General features: G+C 42.2%; 1 protein-coding gene across 2 annotated transcripts in view; it reads right to left on the reverse strand.

The window, feature by feature from the left end:
- Positions 1 to 21351, reverse strand: part of NUFIP2 (nuclear FMR1 interacting protein 2) — a 43953-nt gene extending 22602 nt beyond the window's left edge. Inside the window, exons 1-3 of one of the 2 annotated variants that reach the window (XM_085318653.1) lie at positions 20987 to 21351; positions 20776 to 20873; positions 13199 to 13347 (exon numbers count right to left, since the gene is read on the reverse strand). In XM_085318653.1, coding sequence (XP_085174779.1) covers positions 13199 to 13347; positions 20776 to 20822 — 196 coding nt within the window. In that variant the 5' untranslated portion in view covers positions 20823 to 20873; positions 20987 to 21351. Of the gene's footprint in view, positions 1 to 13198; positions 13348 to 14263; positions 14280 to 20775; positions 20874 to 20986 lie in introns of those variants that run through there. The other variant, XM_085318654.1, reaches the window with a different exon arrangement.
- Positions 21352 to 21468: the final 117 nt, after the last annotated feature.

Consider the following 21468-nt stretch of genomic DNA (forward strand, 5'->3'; position numbering starts at 1 on the left):
GGAACGGGAAGCGGCGGCCCCGCGGCCCTTCCCGCCGCCCGGCTACCTGCTTCTCCCTCGCCCGCCGCGGAGCAGCGTTTCACAGTCCTGCCTGGGGCCCCCGGAACGCATGCCGTGCGCCAATTCACATTACGATCTCACGGGAGGAGGCGGAGAAGGGGGTGGGGGGGGGCTGGAGCAAATCCTGCTTTTGCCACAGACGAGCGGATCGGCCAAGCCCTGCGGCGCCGCGGGCGAGGCCCCCCCGGGCGCGCAGAAGTTCACTGAACGGCGCTGAGCAGGGCCGCGCAGACGGGGACTCGGTGGCGAAGGCGAAACAACAGCAGTGCGAGTGACTGCGTCCCCAGCAGCGAAAACTCCGGAGCAGCAGCAGCTCTTCCGGAAAGAAGCAAGAGTCCAACTACAGGAACAAGCTTGAAAGAGCTGGAGCTTTCTGCTTTGCTCTAGGGCTCCCCCCGCAGACTGCGGAACCGCAGCGCGAGGCGCTGAGCAGAGACCCTCAGCTCGGCTCGGCTCGGCTCGGCCCGGCCCGGCCCGGCGCAGCGGCCCCCCCGCAGCCCCAAGCCACGACGGCGCGGCGCGGGTCCCGGCAGAGCTTGCTCCCTGCCCCGGGCATCCGCGTCCCTGCTCGGAGGCGCACGGCGTGGCACCCGGTGAGAAAAGAGTAGAAAATGGGCCCCGGCAAACGCGTTTTGCCCGTGTGGGGGTGAAGCGCTGGAGATCTTGATTAACGCTTAACAAAACAATCAGCCAGTTTGTTGAAAAGCAAGGGAGTGGAGTGGGAAACGACCTGGAATTTGTCAAAATYCCTCACGGGTTTCATACCATTATAAACAGCTGATACTTCCCATTTGAACACAGACAGTGGTGGTTGGCAGCTCCATGATTTGAACTCCTGCCTCCGCTCTGAGCATGCTCCAGCGGCAGGAAGAAACGGCGAGCAACGTTTCCCCCCAAGACTRTCTTCCCTTCCCAACCGTTCCATCTTTAACACCATGGCAGGGTGCAAACAGACCCTCCCTTTTGCCCCCAAAATTCTTCCCAGATACTAGGCAGCATGGAGGCAAAGGCTCTGATTTGAATGCAGAGCAACGAGGAAGAGAAACAGCAGTTAATTAGAAGGGTAGGAAAAGGACGGAGGGAGAGGGATGGAGACCTGAGACTGACAGGTATAGGCTGGAGACAGAGGGAGAGAGTCCTGCTAAGACTTATTCACTACTCCAGTTTGATTAATTACCTCCAAATATTCACACTGTGCACTGCCACGCTTAGGGAGGTAGAATGACAAAAGAAAATGTGATCATATAATTAAAGACTGTCATAACTAATACGAACAAAAGGAATAAATGGGCTGCATAGACTGTATTAAAAAATAGTATTTCCTAGCTTCTCAAGGCTTGTGCTTGCAGCTTTACTACTTTATTACAATACTAAAAAAAGGGGGGGGAGGGGTCCAGAAAGCCCTATCAGACTTTGGCTCAAACTTCTTTTGGGCATTGTATTATAGAAGACAGAGTCCCTGCCTGAAGATTTTACAGTTCCCAAGTTTTATTTCAACAGAACATAGCTGAAAGTTTGTGCCTCGAGCACAGCTTCCCACCCCCAAGTCCACCCTCTATTTTACTATGTAGGAGGTAAAACTTTTTCTATCAGAAGTCCAACTCCAACATTAGATTTGGGGTGCCTGAAATATCATGATTTTTGTGCCAAACTGACTGTACAGATTCCATTTCTTTCAATACAATGCAATTTAAAATGTAGTAAAACGATCTAAGCAAGGAACTGTGAACTTCAGGCTTTACCATACTCTCACAAATAACAGTCCTTTCAAATACTGACTCATAAAGTGACCTCACAGTTAGGAAACAAGTCTTAAAATGAGGAGTCAGATTTTAATCACAGTTAACATTTTATTGGTAGCTTGGAAGAATTTAGTCTTAATATTAAGAATTAGCTCAAAGAAATAAACTTCAAAAGACTCTGAAGAAAGAAGCCTTAATTATGAACAAATCACCTCTATGCACAACTATATTAGAAATGTAAATAAAGAAAACCTACTGCTCTCCCTATGTGAAAGAAAAAGCAACTATTCTTTTTGAGAACTGTGGTGGTATCAGTATTACAGACACATGCAGAGCCCCAAAATATTTTAAAAAAATCCAAGATAATACTGAGGCTTGTGGTCCATCAAGTGAAGCATAGGCTCCCGCAAACTGGTGAGGTGGCTAACTGCCCCCAGGTCTGCCAGGCGGGTCAGCTGCGCAGAGGCAGTGCCAGCACACTGCAAGTTCCAACATGCAATGCTGCATCTTGGGTCCAGGTGTCTACGACCCTGCTGGGATCAGTAGTTTGCAGCTGACACTTCATAACAAGGACAGTTGCAGTTTGTTCACCATTTGGACATTTCATGCTCTCCTTTCAAGTTGTCCTTGTTAAGAGACACATCAGATTCTCTCCCATCATTAGCACGATGTTGCACCAAGCAGACAAGATATGAATATTCAGCAGTTGTTATGGTTATCATCTCCACAGCTGTTGAAAAGGGAAACTGGAGACTTCATGCTTCCTCATCTGCAGTGGTTTTCTTCCTTGTTGCTCTTTGAGTTTGGCAAGTCGGCAGTGCGTCATACAAAGGAAAGAGGTTATTTTTCTTGGAATTCCAAAACCACTGCCAAGTATCCCCACATCCTGGCACAGAAGTTGGGCAGAGCCAGCATAATTTCTAGCTCAGTAACTCAGAATCTTGTAAGTCTTTGAAGTATATGACTTTTCAGAAAACTTGCCATTAAAAACTGCAAAATGAAGACAGTAAGGAATGAATCAACTGCTACAGGAATCACGGGAAAGTTCTCCAGAGAGTCTGAGACTGACTTAAGTTTTGAATTCATGTTGAAGTGCAGTTAAATTTGGAAGCCATTCCAGTGATTTTCTAAGAACAACTAATTTGCTTCCAAAATTTCTTCTCTTTTTGAAGAGAAAGAAATTTAGTTTCCAATAAATTCTTTAGGTTAAGTTAAAACTCTGAAACTATAGAATTAATCTATCTGTAAAATGAGAAAAGCTGGCTTTGTAAGATCTCTTGCATCTGTCTCCTGCTTAAGTCTCAAAATTTGGAAACATCAAAATTGCCATAGCTCTAGATATTGGGAAGAGCTCTTATACAAGAGATGTGTGGCATTGATTTTCTTTTTCTTTTCTTTTTTTTTTCCCAAAATGTTTTCATTTATGGTAAGTATTCAGACTTGCAAAATGCTTTGCATTCCAGAAAGCCCAACATGCAAAGCACTCAATCAGATGCTTAATTTCAGGTATGTTCATAACCATACTAATCAAAAACTTCCAGTATTTGGCCCCTGAAGTCAAATATATTTCAGTACAATGAAGCCAGAATTTACCAATCTACTTGATACTAAAAAGTTGGAAATGTGGAAGACTCGCAACTCAGAGGGAGAAACAGTTCAGTCAGGACAGATCACAAGGGTGACAGCACTCCTTTCAGTCTTCTGCTTGAACAGGGCACAAATACCCTCAATGAGCTGAGTATACTGTCGTTTGGAATTAGGTTCAGGTAAGGTGGAGTCTCTCGTTGAGCTCCATTTCTGTACTTTGCTATGTACATTATTTATAGCTACAAAGAAGGTCTCTTTAAAAAATTCCCTCTCTAGAGACAGTTGGGTAGTAGACTTTGGCTTAGAGATTTCAAAAGAAGGCAAAGAAAAAAAAMCTCCTAACTGAATTGTAGGAGTGGATATTCTGGACATTATTTTTCCTATCACTAACAGCTTAAGCATTTCCACCTAATAGCACATCTGAATTAGTTCCCCCCCCCATTCAAAACTTAATTTTCAAAAGCCATAAATACACTATGTTAATCCTTCATTCACTCTCCAGAAAAGTAAGGCAGTCCGGTGCCAAAAATAACCATAGGGCATAGTTTTGTGAGATAGCAAAACTGATGTAACAGCTAGCTGCTCCCAAAATGGAAGGTCATCTCTCCCTTCTGCCCGCTTGCCTCTTGCCCTGCCCTTGCATCAGCACAGTTGCTTCTCTGACCGCAGGTGAGGCAGTCTGAGAAATCAAACTAAAAGACCATTCTTCAGATTTAAAGAGTGCACATCTTCCCCCTAGTTAAGCTGCCTGAACTGACAGAGTTCTTTTTCTCCTCACTGAGGAGCCAGACAAATATTAATACCTTTAAGAATGGGCTGAACTACAGCAGCTCAGGAGTTGCATTGTACAGCCAACCATGCTGCAGAGATGAACCCCTCCTGCGAACCAGGCACTGGTGACACAGCTGAGGGTTGCAGCTGCTTCAGCCATCTCATTTCATTTTGCTCATATTTGAGAGTCAATCCCCTCAAGTGCCTGAAGAGGGACRGTGCGACCACAGTAGGGCTCTAATCAATGGGACTTCCTTCTGGTGGCTACATTCATTGTTTAATAGGACGCAATCTGAGGAACCTCTCCTGTTGTCAATACAGGTGTGAATAACATCATCTGCCTAAATCAGCATGAAAAATTGTTTACTGGAGTGCAATAATGTAAACTAGAGGCAGCTTTTGAGAAGCAGCACAGGTGGCAGGCTAGCAGGTCAGCTTCTGCCAAGCCTCAATTACTTCTCTGGGATTTCAAAAAATCCTGGCTCCAGGATTTCAGACTGTTATGGATCCCCTCATACTGCCCTAGGATCACCACAGGGACCACAGAGAAATCAGCAGAAACACTTTGTAAGGTGCTTAAAAAAAAAAAAAAAGAAGAAGAACTGCCCTTCTGCCAGCTGGTTGCTCTGCTAGGACCCAAGTGCACACACAGTCTAGCCTGACTTATGTGCAGGACTATGGCAGTCACTGCTTGCAGTGGACTTTGACCTCTGGAAGACAAACGAGAAAAAGCTCAATCCACAAATCCCAAGCACTTTTTATCGTGTTATACAACAGAACAGTCACAAGGTCGCTAGTCGCTTCCATTTCATTCCAATTGCATTTGGATACCAAGCACCTACTATTTTGAAATAGAGACTTTTCTTTTTAATGTATTGGGTACGTATGTACATATGTATCTGGCACATAGGGGCTTAAATACCTGTCTCTGCACTCTGAGCCTCCAACCTAAAATGCCTGCTACTGGCAGAATACTGACTCTCTAAGGGTTATTGAGTTAGTTTTACCATTGCTATTTCACTATGTTATAAAGGACAATGATAAATAAAACATGGTGGATTGAAAAAAAACTTGTTTTATTCACCATTCACCTCAGAGGAAGCAAATCAAGAAGTCCACAGGGAAGGCATTACAAAATGTATGATCTAGAGATAACAGTTTGAGAACTTTTGTTCAGCTTATCTCAAAACATAGGAACACAGGAACGTCAAAGCAAAAAGCAAAAYGACAAATTAAAAACAGATAAACAACCACCTTTTAATGCTTTGCATAAAACACAGAGAATTCATTGCATGCAACTTTCTGAAGAAYAAGACATTATTAGTATTCCTAAAGGATTTGGCTAAAAGTAGATGTTAACATCTAAAATAGAGGTTTTAGAAGGGTTATCTAGCACAAGTCAGCTTCTAACTCTTTAGATTCTACAAGAGATTTCTGCTAGGTATCCAGCATCTGCAAAACTCAAGTAGAAGTGAGGGACAGTACCTGCTGGTAATAAAACCTCTGAAGAACTCAAACTGAGTATTAATAAGACAACTGATGGATCTAGCTAGACAGAGMGGGAAACAGGAGGCAGCAGAGACCAATACTGAATGGCCAAGCAGTGGTCACTGTGCAGTAAATATCTGTAATATCTTCCACTGGGGGGGGGGGTTATTACACCCTCAGCTTAACAGATCCATACTCCATTTCTGAAATTCAGGTATTTTTGTATATATCAACTAAGTAACAACACCGTAGAAGGCATTGTTAAAAGCTGACTCTCACATCTTTTACACTACTTCCTTATCTTGGAACAGGGTCCACAGTGCCAGACTTGCTCTCCCATACAGTTTCSTTTTTTTCCACCGCTTACCTACCCATGAGGACTGGATTAGAGGACAAAGGCTATTGTACACAGCAAAGGGTTTATAGAACAGTTATTCCAGCACAGCTCCCCAGCTGGAAATGCAGTTTAAATTGGCAAAGAACTTGCTAAACCATCTCCCTAAAAGACAAAATATACCAGCAGAATAAATAATCTCTATGTCTTTGCTTTTGTGTGTGCCATTATTGCTGCTGGGTTAAGGCTGGGATTTTTACATTTTAACCTGCAGAACGATGCTGGCAAAACTAGTAGTTCCTTGACCAAAAAGACAAGATGCGCCAGGAAAAACAAAAAATGAATAGCTTGTTTTGTTTTCTTAAGWAACTGCTTCTTTCTCTAACTCATCCAAACTGGAGGATGAATGAGCCATGAGTACTGGCTCTGTTAAAAAAAGCAAAGGGAGACTGTGTCCAGAAGTCACCTCTGGGGTGGAGAATAGCATCTGAATAGCAGTACACAGCAACCCTACAAAAGCGTTTACTACATGCATGGGAGAAGAATTTTATGTCTTAATGAAACTATAGCAYAAGCAAAATTTAAAGACATAACATAAATTATACATCTGGAATTGAACCAGAATCCTAGGTATAAGACCCTATTCTACTGGAAAGTAGCCTAGGACTTCACAGGACAAGTGCAATTAATAATATTCATTCTTAATTATCATCTTTAGACTGCAGAAGACCTTATCTCTGCCCCAGGAAAGGATATGAGTCAATCCTTGACTAACTGGCTCTGATTCACTGAGAAACTAATATACATAAAATCAATCTTAAGATAAAAAATGCTCAGGTTTGCTTCACTGACAATTTATCTAATGGCTGCTAAGACTGGAGTAATAGGAGAGAGATGAGAGAGAATAGCAGTACATTGCTATGGAAACTAGAATTTTCAAAATATATACCTTTGCAGAACTGAGATTGCAGATCTAAAATCATCCATACTGTTTTCAATATTACTGCCTTTGCCACAAGATCCAGCCAGGCTGACCAGCCAGGCATGGGCAGAAAGCTTTGCATGCACAGACATCAGCTTGCAATGATACAAGCTATTCCAAGGCTCATGGTCCTTATCCCATGAGTATCTGAGCAGAAACCTCTGCATCTGTTCTGTTATCTRTACAATTTTACGGGCTCCTCCTTCCATGTAGCCAGCCTGGCCAGGCCAAACCCATAATCACTTGAGGGGGAYAGTCCCACTACACTGATAATCCCAAATATTTGCAGAGTCCCTTTTTTGTTTGTTTGTTAAGCGCACTGAGACARCAGAATATATAAGGCAAACCTCCTTTGTCAAGTTCTGATTCCCTTTCTCACACGAGGAAATTCCTTACTCCAYAGTTGCCTCCACTGAAGTTACCATTCAGAGTATTAGTCCTTTACTCTCCACCAGACCCATTTTGGAAAGACAGTTGGTAACCCCCCACTCGCATCTAAGCAAAAAGGTCGCTCATTTTAGCTGCACGCATAMCTCCACACCCCACCTACCCAGCACCATCTCACTGATTGCTACTGTAAACAACCCTAGGCTACAGAAATGCTGACTCACTGTGCCAGGACTACGGAAAACATTTAGACTTACTAAAGAAGTGAAGCTGGGCATGTTTCCTGCCCCTCCTCCTAATCTGTGAGCCCCTCGCCACGACAAGCTAGCGAAGGACCCTGCTTCCTGAGAGAAGGAAAGGAGTAATGTGCTTCATTCCTAAAGATAGCCCAGATTCCTCTGAAATCCCATTTGCTAGCTAGTAATTGCACAGAGAAGAAAACCCCCAGTGCTTACATATCATAAGGCTACAGATGTTAAGAGATTAACAGCTCCTGGGTAAACTCTCTGGCCTAACACAACACTGTTCCCTTCACTGCATTTCCTGGGACATAGGCGAGTTTATTTAAATTGCCTCTGTCCTGTGGGAGGCTAAGCAGTACCGATACCCCTCCCTGAACTGGGGAGTTAGCTCTGATTCCTGCCATCAGCATAGCTGAGTCAGTGCAGACAGGCAAAATCACTATTTGCTTTGGGAGGGTCTGCCCACAGTCRAAACACCGGGTGCAAATTATGGTTTACTGGGGGCATGCCTGCACAAGGAGGGAGACAGACCTGTGCTTCCACTGAACTACAGGGACAACAGAGCGCAGTGCAGGGAGACCTGAGCTATTTAGATGGGAGCCAGTCTGAGTATATTCTACCCAAGTTCTCACACTGCTGTGGCCAGCTAATCAGGCCTGGATTTTATTCAGCTGGCAAGCTGAATGCCCACCATCTCAACTGGGAGATGACCTTTTGTTTGTATGAGGCAGAGCATTTAGGGAAATAGCAAAGTTTTATACCCACTCTTCATGTGGCCAAAGACTCCAGAAAGCCAAGCATCAAGGAACCTTCATGCCTTTATGGGATGGGCAGGGTGCTGAATTGCCTCCTCCGGCCAATACCTATGCAGCTCATTTGCAAAGAAGCAGAGGCTGATGAGCCTATGATGAGTGGAGTGATGAGTTCACTGCCTTTATATGCATATGCTGTATCTGCATTTCGTATATTAGCCCCATCTCATGAAGCCTGGGAGAGGACCATCAGAACTACAATGATTATGCAAAAATCAGGCTGCCAAGTGAAGCATTCATACATGGCAGAGAAAGCCATTTTACCCTGATTTATGGGGACTTCTTTAATGCCTGGAAGGGTGGTGCACACTGGATACAGTATGGTATACTGCAAATTATAGTCAAGGCCAGTAACTATGTGACGTGCTTTTCTGCTGTTTCTGGCTTACTAGCAAATGAAATGGGCTCTGAAACTATCCTTCACCATGTCCATACTACATACACTCTATAGGCAAAACAGGCCTTCCTGGGCTATTGTAACACACTGATGAGAATATCTCTGGGGTGTGTGTGTGTGTGGGGGGGTTTCTCTTCACAGGATTGTGGGAAATTTTAACTAGTTTAAAGAGAAACCAATTTGAACTGATCGGGTGTGCAGCAAGAAAATAAAGACTGCTTTCTCCAGGCCTTCTGCTCAATGTTAACTAACTGCTTAGCAGATCTGTTTGTATTCAAGAACTCAGTTACATTTGTGGAGGCTCCTGTATATCCCTGTTGCCAAGGTAAACCGGCTGGACACACAACTCATTAGGAACTGTACTGAGTTCATTTTGCCTGGAACCAATTCTAACTATATTCTGCAATAAACTTACCCCTGTAGCTTCAGAATGGTCTGGAGACATACAACTAGGAAGCAGAACTTCCTTTTTGGTTTGTAACTTACTTTCAGTTTGGTTTAGCTATGCATCAAACCAAACCCTTAGCAAGCTGATGTTGCCTGGAACTCTCTCCACACTTCTCCGTCTGGAGATGTATTTGGCTGAAGGAAGTCTCCCTCTTTCAAGCCAACAGAAACTATTTTGCATCGGTCTGAAATGGAGATGGTCCTACAAAATTATTCCACAGTAGTTTAAAGAAACAGTAATTGCAGTACTTTTGCCCTGTTCATTGTGCTTACTCAAAGCAAGCTTGAGTTCCTACCTGTCCTTCATCTCAGATAACTGCACTGTTACCATGAAGATGGTTCAGCATGAARGCAAGATCAGATCATAAATGCAGAACAGCTGCTTAAGCAGAACCTGAGGAAGAGCAGCAATAATACTGTRGAAAGAAAAGCRTCGTAAGAATCTACAGATAGCCTTTCTGAGACATACGCTCACTGCTGTCATCCAGTCTCATTTCTTTCAAATTTCCTGGTAGCAACATCAGCAAGTACATTTTGTCACATCTGACTGACTACAGGACACTGTCCTAGTCRGGCAGTAATGACCTGGCCTCATTTTTTTACAATTTTGTCACCATAAAATCACTAGGCATGAAACCTGCAGCATAAAGGAAATTCTAGCTAGCAGACTGCTGCAGTACACTTCCCTAAGCAACACAGGGAATTGCTGGCACTGTAAACCTCTCATAACCTACATTAGATTCCCATAACATCTCAGATCAGGCACTTAACTTCAAAACCTGGCTGAGACTTTTCTCCACGACCAGACTTAGTATACACAACAGAGACTAAAACTCTGAGGATCATGGTGAGCAGCTTTGCTCCTTTGGTAAAAGGGAATGTTTTGCAACAGACATATCACCTATATAAAAACAGACTTTCTTTGGCCTGAGAACAAATAGTGAAATTCCCCTAGAACTAAGGACCATCCAAATTTCTCCATATGCAAGTTGTACTGCAAAAGATCAACTCTGAATGGCTACAACAAAACACACTTGACATTACCACTGCCATATCCTCTGCTCTGCTACTGGACAGAGGTGATGTCGTGGACTAACGTGTTCACCCTCTAGAAATGAGGGGCAAGGAATGCTCCCATTGGCCTGCTTGCAAGTCCAGTAACACATCCTGACACCAGTCACAATGAGACAGTAGAAGTGGGGAGTGTACTGCCTCTTAAATATCGTGGAAATAAAGCCCCGGGAGTAGAATTCTCTGTTCAAGCACACTGTCTTAGTTAACACCCGAGGGTCTGCCTGGACCTTCGACTCTTAGTCCTTCTCTCTTTTGGTACCTCCTTGGTCTGACTCTCCCACCACTTAGCCCCTCTCTTTCTTCAACGCTGCTTCACTAATTAAACTGCAGATCTTCCTCCTTTGTTTACCTAGTTTTAGTCACACTGAACAGTGGTAAGAGTGCTCTCCCTCTGATGTCACCACTACCTTTAAGAAAGAAGCTGACCTGCAARCTATTTTTAGCCATGTTGTAAAGTTGTGGAGCTATTTTGATCATATCTCTGTGCTGTAAGCTGCAGGATGCTGACAGGCTTTATGTTTGCCTAGGGCAACAGGGGCTTTAACTGCGAAAGAGAATGGCTTATGACTTTGCACTAAGGCTTTTCTGCCCTTGCTATGGCATAAGGCTCTTTACACCAAGATTTGATTTCTAATCATTTCAGAAATGATTCAGGGAGATTGTCTTCTCCTGTGCATTGTTTATAGGTCTGCAAGAGCTGCTATTTATACTGAGAGTACCCTCACTCCCATTTGCCTCGCTAGCCAAGAGGTAATAGGTGCAATTACGTGTTCACAAAGGCACTGGATGAGATTTCATCCATCTTCCTTTGCACCATGCAAGTTCTGCAAAAGATCAATAAACATTAGCTGAGAAGTTAGGTGCCTGTAACTCTGTGGAGGTAAAAGRGGAGGAATCATTCGTGTAGCAACACGTTGTTTTGAATGCAGATTAATGCCTGGGAGCTCTGGGGTACCAGTGCATCAGGCAGAAGGTGGCTGGTCTGGACAGTTGTTTTCTCTGGAGTGCCAAGGGTTGGTTGCCAAGTTTGCTGGGGCTGTGTGCAGCAGGTGCAAAGCATGGGCAGAGTAGAAGCCAAAGCAACTTAGTTTAAACAGAATTAAAAACATAGATCAAAAAAAAAAAAACCCTCAAAAAAACCCCACACAACCTTGAAGGACAGGAAGTGTGAGGTAAATGAAAGGAGAGGGAAGAAAATACTGAGACTGCTGGGTATAAGACAGAAGGATGGATAAATCAGAGGTATAAAGGAGGAACAAGACAGTAACTCTATACACTGCATTTTAAACAGGTATCAGCCATCTCCCTCCACCACCAGAGACCTCTTGGGACTACTGCTGACTTCAGCCATAGTATATATTTTCCTGAGATGCTTCAGATAGGTGCATGACTCCTAAAACTACTATCCTGTTTGAGGCAAGTCCCTCATGCAGTATGTGGAAGCAGTATTTCATTAACTCAGACTTCCAAATCCGTCTCACATTTTTTCCCTTCCAACATCCTTCTAGAGGTTCTTTAAGAATTCTCACACTACATCTTACTTTTAAGGTGAGCCACTCACTCTAAGTGATGCAACAACCACCTGCTTTCATGAGACATCACAACTCACATATCTTCTTCCTAGAAGGATCACCATCTGCTAACAGGATGGACTGTCCCAGGCAAACACCAGTAACCTGTTGCAAACTAAGATTTGATTTTTTTTCCTCCAAACACTGTCAGTGTTCTATGTTACATATACTGCAATCTTCCTGTTAGTGAAACTAGTTGACCATTAACAAATATTATTATATGTAGACTAAAACTAGTTTAGTAAGAATTTAGCTTTTTGGTMAATAAGTGGAAGTGGGCTGGACAGAATGGTACTGTTTAAATTATTATTTTAACAGGACAGAATGGAACTGCTGAAGTTCAGTTCAGACATGGACATACGTCCAGTAGCAGTGCATCAAGGCCTGTTGGATCAAAAACTTCAGTGAAATGTTTTGTGTTTCAGCTTCTCCTGCAGCTAGGCACAAGGGTAGCATTAACCATTAAATAGTGAAAACACTTTCATAAGATGAAATAACATAGCAACATGTTGCATTCTTTCCCTGCTGAACTTCAGCAGCCTCGCTTTGGGACAGTGCAYATGCAGGATAACAAAAGCAGCACAACAAGAAGCTCTAACAGAACAGACGGAACGGATGACCTGTCAGCTCCTGCATGGTGTACCCATGTTCCTCCTAGCAGAGCTTTGCCAGGGTAGYGTTACTAGTTTATCTTTCACTACTCATCTAGATCCTTATACTTCACCCCATTTTCCACAYGGTTTATATTACTATTAGAACACTACTGAAACCATCACTTACCTCCAACAATTATCCGACRAAGACATCCTATTATCATCTCCACAATGTAGATGTTTTACTAGTAAATACAATAAAAACGCATTTTAAAATATACCTGCACCTGCTCTATTCTCTGGAATGGAAACACCAGACATACAGTAAGAAATCACAGGCAGCTCACCCCACAGACACAGTCAGAGGTCATCCACCAATTGTGCAGATTCAGACAACTGCGTGTAATATGCTTTAACTGACAACTGCAATTGTTTCAAGTCTCCTCTAGGGAGTGCAGTCGTAAAGGAAGAAATAAAATCYGCAGCACAAATACCAGCTGGTAATCTGTGACTCAGGATATTCAGGCAGTCTGCCTATTTCCAACTGAACACAGAAAGCAGCAATAAGATCTGAGCTTGGTGTAAGAACAGGATGCTACTAGAAGACTAGGTATGTTTTAATATGTGAAAGATCTTCTAAGATACCAAAATCCAGATGTAAATCTAGTGCTAGAACTTCTAACACTGAAGCAATCAGTTAAATCAACACACCTGTGGATGGATGCAGTACAAACAGCGTCACTATGTGCCTTCTGTCTCTCCTTGGCTGGTATATCATGCTGCATGCCATCAGATCATCCAGGGAAGATTCCCTTATATACAGTATGCTCAGTCTCAAAACGTCATTTAGACCTTGACATCTGTGCAAAGAACAGCAAAGAAGCACTCACTTCTAGAACCAGATGTATTTTGTATGCACATGCACATCTCTGCACTAGAAACTAGGCAGAGCCATCAACTTATTTCACTCTGGGATCCTGAAACACCTAAACATATAGTTATAGCATCTAGCTCATCCTAGTGGTAGGGAATCTCAGATAAAAAGGCATAACATTGCATATTTCCCTCTTACAAATCCGATGTATGCCTTGACTGTAAATTCACTAAGCCTTCCTGAAAGAAGCACCAGAACATGAAATGAAACCTTTTAGAACAGGATCTTTGCTGAGAAAGTGCATGAGTCCAATCTTAAGGAAAAAAAAAAAAATGATGCAGAAATAATACTATCGCCTGCCTCAAGTGAAAAATAAGTCTTGCAAGATAACAGTCTGGATAGGAAGAGCAGGTTTGCAGCAGGACCATAGTACATTTAGGCAAGCACTAGGGCTTATCCCAGAGCATAGCAGAGGACACAGTCATTTCTGTAAAGTTCTTTGCTATTTTATCACAAAGTAGCTATGTTGCATTTCCTAAGTGGATGACCCCCTTAGTGCTGCCAGAACAGCGCTGGGAGTGGGGTATATTTCTGTCCTACCATACCATGGACACTCTACCATTCCAAGCAAATACTATATAAGAGGTTGCTGTCATGTTAATTTGAGGGTTGCAAGGCAATCTATTGAAGCAGAGATTTTTAGGAACTTTCCTGCTTTCTCACAAGGTGCCAGCCTGTGGGATCCTTGCTGGAATCAGTGGGGAGCAAGAGCTTTGAGGACAGTGGGACTGGGAAGCCAGGAGGCAATGACTATTGCTGCTTACTGATGAAGCTGCCAGGCTGGCACAGAGGCTTTGCCACATATAGAAATCATTTATAGCAAAACTGGAGCAGACACTCACATATCCTAAGTACAAAAACAGGACTAACAGCCAGGGATTTTCACTTCCAGACTGGTGTTCATTTCTCTTCAAGTGACAGCAGATACCTGCAGGAAAACGTCAGCCTTTTGCTTTTAGAAACTGAAAGTTCCCTCTGTAACAGGCAAGGGAAGGATTGCTTCTGCTGTATCTGGTGAATGTTACTAGAAGTGGACTTTGTAACCAAGATACCAGTAACTGGCTTTGTCTAGACTGAGAAGCTTTGCTAGTATCTGTTGAGCACAGCAGCCCATGGGAAGGTGGTAGAGATGCCAAGCACAAGCTGTGTGTTTACTCAGAAAGCAACAGCAGAAAGAGAACTATCTGATTTCTAACTCTTTTTACCTCATCACCACACTACATATGAAAACTACACATGTAAGGTACCACAAGTTAATTCAATCACCCTCTCTCATTACAGTGTCCCCCCCCCCCTTTTTTTTTCCCCTCACCTGTTTCCTTCAACCAGCATGCCAGAAACCTATCTACAGGCATTGTGGAAAAACAAAAACCAAAACATACACACATTATCTTCTTCCAAAACTTAAAAGCACTACTAAATAAAAAGGAACCATCAGCTGTTTCTTGCCCTTGCAAATAGAGGAGTATCTCCTCCCTAACCTGTTCCACCTACTCAGTTYTCCCATCAGCGTTGATTTCTACTGCTGTCTTACAGGAGCTTTTGAATAGAGGCACAGGCAAGGCAGACATAGCACGARGAGTGCCTCATGAATCTACGAGAATTTTTATGGCACTCTCCGGTGTGGGTACATCCAGTTTCTAGGGGGAAATGTTTATGATGTATGCATTATTACAGTCTCAGAACTTCCCTTTCCATCTCCTTAGGATTCCCACACTGGATTACAACCTACCTACCTTCACATAAGAGATGCTGAAGCTTTCAATGAGGTCACACCAGACACTGACAAGCACTGATGGGTGAGTCATGCTGCAGTAGCCAGAGATACTAGCAACAGATTTGTTAATCTGCATGCAGTCTAACTCTTTTTCAGGTCTAGAATATTATTTCAACATGAATACAACTTCTCAGAGACTGATAWCTGCAGAATTGTTGAGAAGCAAGCCCATATTTTCAGAACTTTTACAGACTACAGTGAGATTCAGTTCCTGAGAATATGTTTACAGCAACATAAAATTTGTTGTTTTCTTGTAAAATGGAAGATCAAAATCCAGCCTGGGTCAGTGGGTGGAGCTATTCATTGCAGTTCACTGGAAAATCCAGCCACACTAATCAGGAATCTGAGAGGTTTCATTGAAAAACTTCATSAAGTCTTGCTCCAGCAGTTTAAACCACCACTTCCAGCAAGCTGCTGTTCTAGAGGCTACTACCCTGCAGCAGAGTCAACAAAAATAAATACATATCTGTGCATTAGCTACTCTAGCACAAAGCCCAATAACATAACTGGACTACTAGGCTTAGGTTTGAGCTAAGACATCCAACTATAACCTGCTGCACAATCACTTGCAGGTACAAATTCTTTTCTGCCTGCTCTGCTACAGTGGTGGCAATGGACCAGCTGAGACAAGGGCAACATCCTCAACTGCCACAGCAAAATTCAGAGAAGCTTGTCCACAACAACTTTGGAAGTACAGCAGGAGGGACACAGAAAACTATGGAACAAATGAGATATGGAGACTAACAAGTGCATTAAGGTACCAAACTAAACTACCAGGCAAACAGAAAACGAACTACAAGAAAGTATAAAGGCAAAGCAAATTTAAAACAGATTCTGTAGAAAGAGAAGAAAGAAAGGGAGTGCCGTTGCAGTCTCAATGCTACAATGAGAAATTAAGCTTTAAGTCAAGCAGAGAAATGATTTTTAACACTTTTATTCAGAAGATGGCAACTGTCAGCAGGACAACTAATGCAAAGTATCCTCTTACAGATGAAGAAAACCACCTGGAGACTGCATTAGCTATAGAAGGTTTCCTCCCAGTTTCATGTTGTTAGTCAGTTTTCACCATTCTCTGTCAACAGCTTATTCTCATCCTTCCATCCCTCCATCCATGTAAGGTCTGGAACCAAGACAAAGGCCTTTCCTGTGCTGCTTCCATCCTTCAGTGATTCTTTAAGGTCAAGGCCTCCATAGTAATGACCCTTGCTGTCCATCCCAGCTATTTATCACCAACTGTAGAGTAAAATCCTCTTCAGTCCTGCTAGTTAGGAAATCTTAGATATCTGAACACATCCTCCTTATACTCAGCTGTCATGCCCCGAAACAACAATTTTTCTTTTTTCTTTTTTTTTTTTTTTTTTGCCCAGAACATTTTGGTTGAACTGCTAAAAGTGAGTCAAGAATACTGTTAGCTACGACTTTAAGAGACACTCCAACGCCCCACTAATCTCTAACATCTGGGCTGATCTATCCAAACATAATGCATCTTCTTGGGCTGTATCAATCACAATATATTGTACTGACATTTTGGAAGTACCTCCTAGCATAAATGTGCCAAACAGTAAATTTATAGACAGGTGCATGATACAGAGGATAAGCATAAACATACCAAGAGTAGAGGTGGCTCTCAAACTAAGATGCAGACCTCCACCCTGTATTTGGTAAAAAGATAAGGACACAACTGCCAACAGTGCCTGAACATCAACAGCAGCTAGCTAAAATAAATGAAAAGTGCTTTTAACTCACGGCAATTCTCACTTCTCACTGTGGGGCACTGAACAGAACAGGCCATTGACCAAACTCATTGCCATTTGGGCAAATCCTCCTGTTTGGCAATTAACTTCCAGAAAAATTGTCACCCACCTTTTGCTTTACCCCAGAGGAAAGGTTTGATCATACATTCTGATTTGCATGGCAGATCTGTGCAGGTCCATAAAGGACAGCAGAGTTCCTCTCAGAGAGCAGCTTGCAGGATCAACCAAAGAATCACTTCAGGTACAGGTTCAGGTGGCATGTATGTCATAAGTGCATAAAAAAACACCTGAGAAACAGCTTCATCAGCTTATGGTTATTCCTTTATAGAGAAAAGTAGAGCAAATGCCTGGGGTATCCCTGAGGGACACAATTTTCCTCTGAAAGTAATCAGAGGAAATACACATCTGGCAAGAAAATATTTTTTTTTTCAAGTCTTGAGAATATTGCCCTCTCAGAAAAGACATACCTACTCAGAGTCCCTTGGTAACCTGTTCGACACAGCTGCAAATGACCTATAGCATTTATTTGTAATTACACAGAATGGCAGTTGCTGAAGAAGAAAAAGCTGTTGAGCCACCCACCACAAGCCACTTCTTCACTTCTGTCTGTCTGCCTAGAGGGTAGAGTGGGACAGTTGATCAGAAAGCTGAGATTCAGTTTATGCCTCTGACGCCAGTTTCCCACATAACTCTTGGTAAGTGCTTCYTTTTCTTGTGCCTCTGTTTCCCCATTTCTTAATGAACAACACCACTCCATTRACTCACGTGAAATTCATAACTGTACAGTAAAGAACAATTTGCTATCTAACAAAAGGCAACAGAGAAGATTGAAGTACTATTATTGTCATACAGTACAGAAGTGGTTACATAACAAGGTCAGTATTGCTTCATTTTTGTCATTACCACATAACATATTGTCAAAGGGATGCTGTCTGACATGGTAGCTTCATCTCAGTTGATGTGCTAAACTGTTTACTTTGTTGATACCAAACATTACAACAATCTAGAAGACTAACCTCACTCATTTTGACCAATCTTTCTCTAGAACATGTTTCTCCTGTATAACTGTGTAACCCATAGTAATGGCCTAAACTATACTAGAAGAATGACAGCAGGTTTCATGGGATAATAAAAGCAAAACAATTCCCAACTTGTGCATTTTACAACTAGCCACACACTAAAATGCACATGTGCTTATCCTCTTTGCTAACAGAAACTTTGCTAGTTTCTAAATCTGYACATAATATACACAAAAACATATTCTAAAAATCTCAAAGCCATCCAAGAATTTAAAACAGAACTTGTCTAATCATACATTCTGCTTGATTGACAATGAACTTAAAACAAAAGCAGAAGCAACTGCAGTTCATAATTGCTATTATAACCACGATTCGTAGGTTCAAGTTCTAGATTTATTCTAGATTTTACATTCATTTGCTTAAAAAAAAAAAAAAAAGTCAGACCAAAGCAACATGTGGACTGAAGGCTAAGGAAAGGACATATGYGACTACAGTAGCTGAAACTCTGCCATAATCACAATCTTATCTTTCTTATCTACTGGAAGTATTTATATAGCGACAATTACTGCACTATGCCCCATCACTCTTCTGAGTTCTGAACCAGCACCTTAGTGCTGTTGTAAGAAGTTTATACTGCTAGAGGTAGAGGTGTTATCATTCTGCTGAGACAAAGCCAAGCTCCTCATCACTTAAAGTCATTAAAAAAAAAAAAAAAAAAAAAAAAAAAAAAAAAAAAAAAAAAAAAAAAAAAAAAAAAAAAACTATGACACTTCTAAAGAAGTAGGGGTGCTAACCCCAATGTCCTGGCCAAATTCCCAGCTTGGGTAATTACAATGTGCTTTGAATAAATTCTTGCCACAGTTTCCGTTGGACATAGTATTGTTCTCTACTTCCTCTCCTACAATATTATGCAGTGCTGATGCACGCTCTTAAAGGTCCTGTCTACACTGGGCTGTTGTATGGGTCCACCCAAGGACCAGCTCCACGATAAAAYGGCAGGAACAATGTGTTGAAACCTGTTTTGCCTGTCAGCTAAACCGCTAGACATTTTGTAATTTTTATTTACTGATGTTCTAGCACCTCCTTCAGATGGAATTAACCTTGGGTATAGCTACCTGATGGAAGAATTAGYGCAAATCCCAGCTGCAGACATGTATGAATTTAAGTTCTTTAAGCAAGTTAAGTTTGCGTCAGTAAATTAGCAAACTAAACTAAACCAATTTAACTTTCTAGATGCCTGCTACGATTTGCTGAAAAAGAAGCAAAGCGCACACCTGAAATAGTAAAGGGCTAGGAAAAAAAAAACTGCTAAATGTCTCTTTATTTGGTTTAGCTGATGACAATACACTTTTTTTTCTTTTAAATAATGCTTGTTCCACAAGAATCTGTGGACTTTTTTTCTAAACTCATGGGCCAGAGATGATACTGTGTATTTCTGAAGTAGCCACTGATAATTCTTACCGAATGCAGATCTAGTATTTTAAATTAACTACTTGATGGTTAATGGTGATGCATTATTCAGGTGTTTCCATCAGCCTCCTTCAGTGGCTCTATGGATTCCTACCTTGGACCATGACTGCATTACATAGATAACAGAGGCCGAGACACTCGGCTTACATTTGCTGGGTTATCTCCATGGACCTCACTAACTGAATCTCTTAGCCTCACCATCTATGAACTTTAAAGGCAACAAGTCCAGAGAAAGAAATATAGGACCAAGATTCAGAAGAACCTTATTCTGAATCCTACATTATGCAGCCATGGGCAGATCATTCTCTTTTACTGTTTCATTTAGTTCCCTCAGCTCTAAAGGCAAATGATAACCACTAATTTGACAAGACTGGTACAAGAACAAATTTATATCCGTTGAGAATGATCTATAAATATAATTCTAGATTCATGTTAAATACCACCGTTCTAACATTTGCAAATACAAATATTTACCTTTTCTAGTATGTTCTTAATTTCCCCCAAGCATGCCTTCAAATCCATATTGTTTTACAAGACAGAAAGTGTAGTTTGAGGAAGTGGATGGTTTTATTTTTGTGCCATTACAGAAATGCCTTTTAACTTGTCAAGTGATATGCTACAAATATCTTTGGCAGATGAATGAAACCAAGTTTCCTGTCGTAGCTGCCAACTTCAAGGTTGAGATAATCAGATAAACCTTTAGYTTGCCTCTCCCAATACTTACAACAACATATGCTTGAAGTGATTCACATTTGTCTTACTTTTCCTATTGGAATTTCAAAAGGCAAAGTATCAGACCGTCATGTGACAAGTTTACAAAACACTAGATGTGGTCCACAACTACTTACAGTCAACCTCTGTTCTCAGCTTTCTGCATTTTCTCTCATCCCATATTAAATAATTTCCATAGTTCTACTTGTTTAAAAGTAAACATAAAGTTTTGATAGATAGCAAGCAACATCATCCTCCATGGCTGCTAGATACAAAGCCTTCTTATGGTACAAAATACCTATGGGTTTATAGGAAAACAGGAAGGAAGTTTTGGTTGCTTGCTGTATTTTAGCAGGTTGGGTTTACAGAACTGCAGTATTTCATACTGAGGGCAACTTGAAACTTCTTATATTTGCAGGATATTTTATAAACTGCGAATATTGTCATTCCATACATAATCCAGAATTTTTAAGTGGAAACAATTCCTACAAACATACCTTTTAAAACTCAGTGTCTTATGTAATATTTATTTATTATCAGAATGTTTGTATAAATTGTTATTTTGATGATTCTTTGCCCCCATACTTCTGAAAGGGAAAACTATGAACACAAGGGATACTGACCTCAGTGATTTCCTCTGTTCAGAGAGCACAATGCAGTTAAACACCATTCATTACAAGAAGACCTGGATTCTTTAGAATTCCTCCAGTTGTAATCTATTCTAAAACCRAACAAGTAAATACGTGACTATAAGATGTGATAATGAATCCCCACATGAAGCCAACTGTTCTCTCTAGTTCATAGATGGAGATACCAAAGCACACAACAACCTACCAAGTTCAAAGCCCACCACTGGGAGCTGAGACTAGAGCTCAGGAGACCATGCGTTCAGTCCACAGATTTTTCCTCTTCTGGCCACAGACCAGACACAGTTAGGCCAGGGCAGRCACTCTGAAACACGCTGATTAAGACAGGCCAGTAGCACAACAGAGTTAGTACACGTAAACACCGTCCACCTCCTGGGACCATCTCGGTAGCTGAGCTGCCCCCAGCAAGTAAAGCAGCCTTCCGCTCAGCTGCACATCCTCACCCCTCGGAGTCCTGCCCCAAACCGCTCTCCTCTGGCACACCTGCCCCCAGCTCCCACCTGTTCCTCCCCTGCCCTCATTCTTCACCTTCTCACCCGTGCCCAGCTCCATCTTTCCCGCTCCCAGGCCCTCCTCTCTCTCCAGAGCCCCCSCCATCGCCCCTCACAGCCCTCTCCTCTTCCCCTCGCTCCCAACCGCCCCCTTACTGCTGCCTGCTGCCCCCCATCT

Source organism: Rhea americana, unplaced genomic scaffold (assembly GCF_003343005.1).
Source record: "Rhea americana isolate MKP2758 unplaced genomic scaffold, rheAme1 scaffold_549, whole genome shotgun sequence".
Taxonomy (NCBI): Eukaryota; Metazoa; Chordata; class Aves; order Rheiformes; family Rheidae; genus Rhea; species Rhea americana.